At 41.0% G+C, this 10352-nt stretch overlaps 1 protein-coding gene across 1 annotated transcript; it reads right to left on the bottom strand.

The window, feature by feature from the left end:
- Positions 1-207: 207 nt before the first annotated feature.
- On the bottom strand, positions 208-8848 carry CLEC12B (C-type lectin domain family 12 member B). Its single transcript, XM_019436442.2, has 6 exons — positions 8654-8848; positions 6716-6814; positions 4664-4882; positions 4001-4155; positions 3709-3824; positions 208-655 (listed from the first exon to the last, which is right to left on the bottom strand). Exons 1-6 carry the CDS (start codon positions 8742-8744, stop codon positions 505-507), a joined length of 831 nt encoding a protein of 276 aa, XP_019291987.2. The 5' UTR covers positions 8745-8848; the 3' UTR covers positions 208-504.
- Positions 8849-10352: the final 1504 nt, after the last annotated feature.

Below are 10352 nucleotides of genomic sequence, written 5' to 3'. Positions count from 1 at the left end.
ATATTTTCAAATCAGTTGGTATAATGCTGCTGCCCTAGCCGCCAGCACCCCTATCCCAGATCTCTGTCTGAGATCTCTGTCCCAGATCAGAATCCCCAGATCTCTGTCACAACGGGGCCTCCTGAATGTTGTTCCAGGGCTGCGGCTTATGCCAATTCTGGCTGCTAAATATTCAAACGTCACCCCTGTGCGCTTGTGCATGTGTGATGACAGAGCAGGAAAAGAGCCTTTTATTTGAGGGAGGACATTCAGTGAAATGATGCTGAGATAGAATAACAGGGCCATACAGTGGCTATTCCCCCGAGGTCCCCAGCAGTCACCAGAACATCAGATCAGAAGCCATCAGACGATGAAGCAGAGGATGTTCCGTGAAGTTTATTTGCCTGATAGTTTACGTACACCGTCATCTTTTCATGTTTTTGGCTGTGGTCGGCTAGCCTTCTCTTTCTTCACATGAACGTAATCACAAGTCCCTTACATCTTGGTGAATTCGGAAGATGCGTATTAACCCAGATCTTCGATCTTCACTAATGTAGCTGTCTTCTCACAAATCCAAGAAATTTCAGCACTGCAGCGGGAAAGATAAATCTTTCCTTTCTGAAAATAGGCACATCCTCTGGATCCGTTGATCTGGGTGTATTCTCTAGGGCTGAATCTGGAAAGTCATCCATTTAAAATTAATGACAAATTTCATATTTGAAATTTGATCATAATTCAGTGTTCTCAGTTACCGAAAGCCATCTATCTGAACTTTGAGAGACTTCTGGTTCCACAACATCTCAAAGTTCTTTCTTTTTATTTACTTTTTTTAATGTTTATTTATTTTTTTAGAGAGAGAAAGACAGAGTGTGAGTGGGGGAGGAGCAGAGAGAGAGGGAGACACAGAATCCGAAACAGGCTCCAGACTCTGAGCTGTCAGCACAGAGCCCGATGAGGGACTCGAACTCACAAAGAGTGAGATCATGACCTGAGCTGAAGTCAGAGGCTCAACCGACTTAGCCACCCAGGCACCCCCACAACATATCAAAGTTCTTCAAGCTGGCATATCTGAGTTTTTCATTTCAAGTTAATCATAATCCCAGGAAGAATTATTTAAGCAGGATACTTAAGTTCTGGGTTGAGAATTTGTAACCTCTCCATTAACGTGGTAGAAACTACCCAGCACATATGATATTAGAAGTACTAGGATTTCTTTACTTTGGAACTTTTTGAAGGAAAACAGACAAATGAAATCACGTTCTGGGTGGACAGTTATTACATTTTATTATGCACAAATATAATTTTGTGTATATATAATTTTGTGTTATGTATATATGTATACACACACGTGTGGAGGAGGAAGAAAGAACACGATAAGGGTTAAGGGAGAACATGGGTGACTACATAGATGTGGTTCTGATACCGGTCCCTAGTACCTCCGTAAGGAATTGGTGGTAACCCTTCAATAACGTCATTACAAATCATGCTCATCCGGTCTCAACCTCCTGTGTGCCTTTTTACTCGAATGATCTGCATAAACTGCAGTGTTCTTTTCTGGCTTCAGGGCCGGGCTTACTAAATCTTCCTCTTGGCTTATGCGCTTGCTGAGATTAGCCTCACTCAGGAGGAAACGGCTGTGTGAGTGATTCAGAAGCTCAGTCCCAGCACCTTGCATGATAACAGCCACAGTCTCAGGGCATCAGTGACGTCAGACTCCCAACCTTGCTGCGGGGACCATCTCCTCCATATTTTAACCAGGAGTGAGCGGAGGGGCCTGGGATAATGAAAAGTCCTTTGGGAGAAGGGACTCATCTTCGTAAAGCCCAAAATGGAAACAGTGGCACTTCCCAGGGTACGGTGGCACGTTCTATAAACCCTCAGTCTAGCAGCAACACTCCGGATTAGTGTGTAATCATCTCATGCCCAATATGGCTCCATTTGCAAAGAAGTGACTCTCATCTTTGTGTTTTTATTACTTTGCACATGCTCTTCGCCGTGATTATTTGGGTGAAACCAGACTAGTTGATTTAATATGAATGGTAGTGGTCATTAGCGAGCGCAAAATTGTCATGGTGTGTCCCACCATGACAAAATGGTGGGAAATGGACAAAGATGACATATATCTGGGGACAAAAGTGGAGACCTGTCATTGTTTGTTATTCAGGGAATGTGGGGAGCCACCGCTGAAGCACAGTACCCTTGGTGGGAAATGAGTGATTATAACTCAGTTTAAGGAAACCTGGACGGGGCGCCTGGGTGGCTCAGTCGGCTGAGCATCAGTTGACTTCGGCTCAGGTCATGATCTCATGGTTCGTGGGTTCGAGCCCCGCATCGGTCTCTGTGCTGACAGCTTAGAGCCTGGAGCCTGTTTCGGATTCTGTGTCTGCCTCTCCCTCTGTCCCTCCCATGCCCATTCTCTGTCTCTCAAAAATAAATAAACATTAAATTTTTTTTAAAAAAAGGAAATTTGGACAACATGCATTAAGGAGTAAAACAGGAGTGAGGTGAATGGGTGAATAACTTGATGGGAAGGGAGGTGGAGAAAAAACCCACCACACCCAGAAATGTGCCAAATGACCTTACATTTCATGTAATGTACAAATACCACGTATTATATTAAAAGTACAGGGGCGCCTGGGTGGCTCAGTGGGTTAAGCAGCTGACTTCGGCTCAGGTCATGATCTCGTGGTCCGTGAGTTCAAGCCCCGCGTCGGGCTCTGTGCTAACTGCTCAGAGCCTGGAGCCTGTTTCAGATTCTGTGTCTCCCTCTCTCTGACCCTCCCCCATTCATGTTCTGTCTCTCTCTCTCTGTCTCAAAAATAAATAAACGTTAAAAAAATTTTTTTTTAAAGTACAAATACAACTGTATCGTCTTGATATAGTTGTGATGAGCTGTGTTCCTCAAAATATTTGATTTGTAATCACTAAGAGAATTTTGTAAGACTGTGTTCCTTGACATATTTTTGACATCTATTTTTTCACAACTTTAAATAGTTGCAAAAACTGTAATTTTCAAAGTATCATGTATTCTATAGGTACACTAAATATTTCCTCAAAACCTTGAAGGTGCGGATTCAGCTCATTTTATGTCATGAAAAACATTTGCCATATAATCTAATTGGTAAATTCCATCAAAAAAACTAATTATTAAACTGATTCGCCAATTTAGACATACTTGCTGTTAGAAAGTGGTTGACAATTGGAATTTAAATAAATGTGTTAATGTATGTCCATGATAAACACCACCCTCTGGACTGTAAGTGTTGGGCAGTCAGGGTAGCAGAGAGCCCAAGGTCATGATCACAAAAGCACTCGGTCCTGATTTTGCCACTTAGGAGCTCAGTGACCTCAGGCAAGTTATTTAGTCTCTCTATGGCAATTGTTTCATCCCTAAAATAGGACTATAACAGTGCTTTTATCATAGGGCTAATATTTATAAACTGCTTCAAACAAAGTGTATTATTTGTTTTTTAAATTAAAAAGAAGAAATTTTAACTAATAGAAAAGCTTCCGTGTTTTGCCATGAGTTTGTCACATACATGAAATTAGGTAGTCTTTCTCTCAATAGTTTTTCCTGAAGTTCTCTTTTCTTCGTACATTGTACTCTTTTATTTTTGTATCTAGATTTATAATTCTTACAGTTAACATTGATTTTCTTAGTGTTCCATTTCTTAGTATTCTTAGCTTGCTTTCCCCCCGCCCCCCATCACCCCAACAGTTGAGACTTACAAGGATGGAGACGGAATGGAGCCATCCTCCCATAGCCAGCTCTTTCCTGATGGATCCCATGATAAGCCCAACCAGAAGAAAGAAAACTTGGGTAATGGCTGTGACTTCAGAAAATCCTGAGAGAGACAAAGGGGAAAATATCATGGGAGAGCCACATTCTGGTTTGCAGGCGTTAAGATATTAATTCTCATTCAAAATGCCCGAATTCCCACTGTGTGAGTCAGAAATTCCATGTATTTACTTTCCATCATATGAATAATTTCTATAACCAGGGAAAGAAATTCAGCCAGACCTTTTCCTCCAAGCTATCTATCTTCACCAAAGTGGAATTCTGGTCCAGGCAGTTATTTCTACTGTTAATCCAGGTATTTTCCTCATTTGTTGCAAAATAATAGCAGCTGTTTTGGTACCATTGCCACATTTTAGGGCAAGGATTGCATTTGTGGTCTGAAAAAGAAATTACACCCATTAGCACAAATTAAATAATCCTGGCATGACTGGGAAAGGATTTGGGAACTAAGTAATTGAACTTGACGATAGGGTCTGAGACCCAGCATTCTGAAAACATACCGCTTTAGGAGCCTGTGAAAATGAAATCACCCCCAATTATGGGCTGGGGCAACAGTGATCGAAATTCTCCTTCCAGGGCTCAGTCGTCTGGCCTCAGAGTTACCAGCTATACTTTAACTTCTTATAACATCAGGATCACCTAAAAATGGTTCACACATTAAGAGGCTGAAGAATCCAGGTTGGGATTATTGCAAGATGCTCCCCAAATTCACTTCTGTGTTTTCAGAAATGTTAAATAAATTGCTATCTTCCCTTGTCCCCTGGAAATTTAGGGTGACATCATTAGGAGTCTTTGGATAACATAACTTTCTCATACTGCAAGGTGGCTCATGTGATCAGTGCCCACTGGGGCAACAGATTTGACCTGACGGTAGGTCCTGATTACCTGAAGTGCGAATGATCAGCTCTTGGCAGAGCTTGATGGCCATCTGTTCCTGCCGCTTCAATAGACTGGAGATCTGGGATTTGAGATGCTCCTCCTCGGTGGGAAAATTCCTGTAGTCGCTCAGCTGCTGGGAGAAGTTATCTTGCTGTTGGTGGATGGTTTTTTGCAGTTGACTTAATCTCTCTGAATCTGAGTTAATTTCATGAGATGTCTGCAAAACTCCAAGACATAATAGGATACATGTTCACATATCCTCTTATTCTCAGCCAGGGGTAATTCTTTTAACACAGCCATATTTCTTACATCATGTCGTATGTATTAGTGGCTCCCAATAATTGAAGCATCATGGACGAAGCACACACGATTGCCTTGCTATTCCAAATTGTTTGGGGCTCATCCTTTATAATTGTATTGAGATTTTGCATCTGATTATACTTGTATTAAATGAATGAATTAATGATTATATATCTTTGATATTTCATCTAAGGCAATGCCATTTTGCCATTCGTCTAGTGTGGTTTTTTTTCTTATTTGGAGTTGGTTCATGTAATTGGTGTTTTCATGGGAACAGAATCCTTTAAGGCAATAGGTATGGTGTGAAGACCACTTTTATCAGAATCATCCATATATTTGTTTTTTTTTTTTTAATGCAGATTTTAGAAGCACCTGGGTAGCTCAGTCAGCTGAGTGTCCAACTCTGGATTTCAGCTCAGATCATGATCTCACGGTTCCCGAGATCGGGCCCTGTGCAGGGCTCTGCAGTGACAGTGTGGAGCCTGGGAGGCTGCTCAGGATTCTCTCTCTCCCTCTATCTCTGCCCCTCCCCTACTCTCTCTCTTAAAATAAATAAATAAACATTTTTAATGCAGATTTTAATGCCACACTAGACTATTTCTGGCCCTGGATCCATAAAAATCGGCCTCTTTAATTAGCACTTCAGGTGATTCTTCGTCACGATAAATTTAAGAGTCACTGCCCTTCAGGAAAAAAAAAAAAAACCTTCGCCCGTCTATAGTGAACCAATGAATATGCATCAGTGCATCTTCATTTTTAAAATATACATCATTGTAGAAGATCAACTGCTAATCCCTAATGATTGGCTACTGAATAGTTGTTACTGCTGCTAGAACATCATGTTTCTTTCTAAAAGAAAGAAGGCTGAAAAGAAAAAAGGCTAAAGCCACATCATTAGTTCCTAGTTAAATTTCAAATCAGTATGTCTAAATTCTAATTACCCATGAAATCTTCCACATGTAAAAATGAAAGAAAGTAGCATGGAAGGTGCTAGCATCCTCCAGAAAATAAACTTTCTTGCCTGCAAGTCCCCTGAAAGGGAATAATATGCCAACACTCTACTCCGTCCATCATATACTTAACGACACCCTATAAAGTGTGTATTCTCAGGATGTTTTTCCACTTAATGTTAGTCCACAACTCCCTATCGTGTCCGACCCTGACAGCTCAAGGATGGGTCAGAACCAAGGGAATACTCTTTTTTTTTTTTTCTTTTGGTTATTGTGCTTGGGACTGGAACTTCCATTGTTACGCAGAGGTGGTTCAACTTTCTATATACAGGGTAAGGTCCCCCAGGTAACTTCTCCTCTTTGTTTTTATCTCTTTTTCATTTCTAGCAGGCAGGCTGTTTCTACACTAGAAAGGTCTTGAGTAAGCAGATTAAGCCAGTCTTGTACTAAGTCTTTGGGGTGAATGAAACGGCACGCTTTTCCTTGAGTCCACCTCCGTTGGCTCTCTATTGGTCACTACTGGGATAATAGGTAGATGTGCATCTATGCAGAAAAGAAGCTCCCCATTTCAATGAATAAAGAGTAAAACAAAAGCTGTGTTCATAATCCAGTCTAGTTTATTAAGAGGAATGGATAAAATCCATTTCCAAAATCCTCATAATCATAAAGTCTGTCCCTTGGTTGTTGAGCTTAGAGACTTGGAAGAATGAAAAAGATGTGATCATATAATATTGTCAAACCCGAGTCTGCATAGTTTACAAATGTGTTTCCTAATCACCTTTCTTGGGTTTGATGAAAATATACTTACGCATAATCCCCAAGGTCACCAGCCCAATCAGCAGCATCAGACAAAGAGTTAACAGACTCAGGGCAGCCAGGCGCCAGATGGGGGAAGGAGCTGGACACGCTGAAGAAAGCCAACAGAGAAATTGTAGTTGCACATGAGTTTTTATTTCTCGCACTTAGGAAGCTTCCCCAGCTTCCTAAAATCTCCCTCTTATTTCTCTCTTTACTTTCTCAGAAATACCTAAAATGATGTGCAGTAAGATCTCTACCATCAGTGCTCCCCCACTTCTCTTCCCACCATTCTCTTTCCCTTTAAGAGTGTCTCCTAATTTTTAGGTTTGTGTTTTATATCACTGAACACGCTTCTTTAAGATTACCAAATGCAGGGGCGCCTCAGTCGGTTAAGCGTCCGACTTCGGCTGAGGTCATGATCTCCCGGTCTGTGAGTTCGAGCCCCGGGTCGCGCTCTGTGCTGACAGCTTAGAGCCTGGAGCCCGTTTCAGATTCTGTGTCTCCCTCTCTCTCTGACCCTCCCTGTTCATGCTCTGTCTCTCTCTGTCTCAAAAATAAATAAACATTAAAAAAAAAAAAGGTTACCAAATGCATGTATGACATGTGGTGAAAAATGCTTCTCTGGATGATCTGGACAATAGGGGAGACTTCAAGTTTTTGAGGTCACAAAACCTCCCCAAGGCTAGGGTTATTATGGATTTTACTTTTATCAATTACATTCTATTTAGCATCTGGTAGCTAATGAATGAATACTGAATGAAAGGCAAAATTAACATGTAGTCTAACCTATGATATTTCTTTATTCAGAATCTAATGGCATCTAGCCCAACATTTTCAGACAGATTAATTCAAATTTCCAGGTGCACTGTCACATACAGCACAACCACAACTCCTTTTATCTCAAGGATTACAGCTATAACTTAAACAAACAAATAAACGAAAATGTATAACCAGTTTTATTAGACCCCATGACAAACCTATTCCCGTCCTCTTTGCATATCGCCCTAATACCACGCACATGCACGCGTGCACACACACACACACACACACACACACACACACACTCACACACACACTTAAAAATAAATCCAAAGAGGAGAAAGTAGTTCCTATATATCAGATGATTGGGGCAACAACCTGAACTGTCAACAGATTATTGAAAATTAAGAATATAGTCTGATATACTAACCTGGATTCCTGACCACAGAGATTTATATTTCTTCCAACAAGGGATAAGGGAATGAGCTGAAGACTAGAACTGAATTTGGACTCCACATACTAGTTGTAGGAACTTGGCTAAACCATTTAGTTTTTTTCAGCCTCAGCTTTGCTAATATTATTCCATTTACTTCACAATTATATTTTGATAAAAATATGATATAATGCATATAAAATACTATACAGATACTGTTATTATTGATTCAACTGTACGAATTATACTGGGAATTTCCACTTTCTAAAAACAGTTTTTTTAAACTTCTAAAACAGAAATGATCTCCTGTCTCTTTCTGACTCACTCATCTTCCCATTCTTCTTTTCAGTTATTTGTACCTTTGAAAAGAGAAATTTCCTCCACTTTCTCTATTTTAGAAGCCTCCCATCTGACTTCTAAAAGAATATTTGCCTGGCATCTCTCACAAGGTGTCAATATCACGACTTCACTTTTAAAAAGAAATCCATTAATCCCCAAATTCAATTTCTCTCGTATCCAATATGTTTCACTATGGCACAGAGCTTCAAGAAACATAGTGATACCACACGTTTAAAGAGATCTTGGAAGCTACGTGTTTTCTCCCCCAAATTGGGAACATTCATTCCACTAATGCATCCCACAACTTTGTCTCCGTTTCGGAGATTCTGCAGCACACCTCTCCTTAGCATCGACCTCAAAACATTTAACACCTGTGCATCCCCCAAGGTCAACATCTTGCTGTCTCTGAACTCCTACCTCTTTTCCTTAGGTTATTTCTATCCCGGTTATTTCTTGCTCCAACAGAACCCTGAAATGTGAGTGTCGCGTAAGTCACTTCGTCAGACATTGTAGAAGAAAACGCTACTGTAAATTACTCAATTAATGTTGCAATGTCTTCAGGCTCAGGAGCAGGGTGTTCTTCTCAAGGCTGGGAGCTTTTATAAACACATTCTACTGACCCAAGACACACCCCACCGCCCCTCTGTAAGGACAGAATGACAATCAGTTTTTTGTTTTCGTTTTTGTTTGGTGTGTGTGTGTGTGTGTGTGTGTGTGTGTGTGTGTAGAAAGAGAAGTCAAGTACCTTTCTCTTTAGAAACCAGAATAAAAAAGATCTCAATCCGTCTGTTCTTTCTGCACTGCTTCTTGTGAAGCAATAGGGGTACTTGGAAGCAGAGCCCGGATGGCGGTTTCCTGGGGGAATTCCCATGATCCTCAGGTAGAGGATCTGAATGTTTCAGTAAAGGGTCCGACTGTCGTGTTTACATGTGTCAAAGACCAGCTAAGCCTGTATGAAGACATTGGATCTGGTCTATACTCACTCATATCAGATAGAATGTGCAAGACAGAAAAAGCTGTGTAGATAAAGACCAACCACATTTAGCTGCTGTTTTAAGAAATACGTGTGTGTGTGTGTGTGTGTGTGTGTGTGTGTGTGTGTGACAGAGAAAGATTGTGGAGAGGGGAGAGTGGCAGTACTAGCAATGGAACATAAAGAAGAAATTGATAGCTGTTAAAACTGCGTACCCATGGCAGGTGCCTCTGGCGTGGCTAAATTCCAAACAGAATAATCCCTCTGGAGATAACAACTAATACTCAGGACAAGATTTAAAAAGCAACTACCAGGAGTTCCGGGATAGTGAAAGAAAGCAGGCAGATTCTGGGGACAAAAGGGCTGGCTCATGGTGTGGTGCTTTTGGTTTTGTTTTTAATTTGTTTATTTAGTCGGTTTTTAACCTGCGGGCAGCCAACAGTCGTTGTTGTGGGGCAGCTAAAACTCCTAGAGAATATATGCCATCTTTCAGGTCTGAAAATTTCGAAGACTGGAGTTTGGGGCAACCGGAAGAACAAACAGTGCTGGGTAGTCACGGGGACCACTGCATATGGGGAATCTCTAGAGAATCTTTATGCCTTGAAGCCTCTTTGAGCTACGAGTTATATACATCTCATCTTAAAAATAACTTGATAAAATAACCAAGCTCTATGTTCTCTTTCTTAGGACTCAAAATGCCCTGAAAAGGTGTTTCCAGTAAAACTGAAGTCAACCCACTGCACAAAGATTTCACTGTGATACTTTGTTTCAACAACATCCTATGAGCAAGAAAGTGGACGATTTTTTTAAATTAATTTATTTATTTTGAGATTGAGAGTGGGGGAGGGGCAGAGAGAGAGAGAGAATCCCAAGCAGACTCCGTGCTGTCAGCCCAGAGACCAACATGGGTTTCCATCTCACCAACTGTGAGATCATGACCTGAGCCGAAGTCAAGAATCAAACGCTTAACCAACCGAGCCACCCAGGGGCCCCAAAGCAGACAATTGATATAGCAAGTGTTCTGGCTATTATCTGGAAGAACATGAGAAAAAAAACAGCACCTCTCACCTACGGTTGTTCATTTAGTTCATCGGCATCAGACTCCAGGCACAGCATTTACTTCTAATCCCATCATCGCTTATA

This window comes from Panthera pardus, unplaced genomic scaffold, assembly GCF_024362965.1.
Source record: "Panthera pardus isolate Hobbes unplaced genomic scaffold, ASM2436296v1 HiC_scaffold_6, whole genome shotgun sequence".
Lineage (NCBI taxonomy): Eukaryota > Metazoa > Chordata > Mammalia > Carnivora > Felidae > Panthera > Panthera pardus.
Note: the sequence above shows the minus strand (reverse complement) of the source record. Positions and strands in the feature narration are given on the sequence as shown.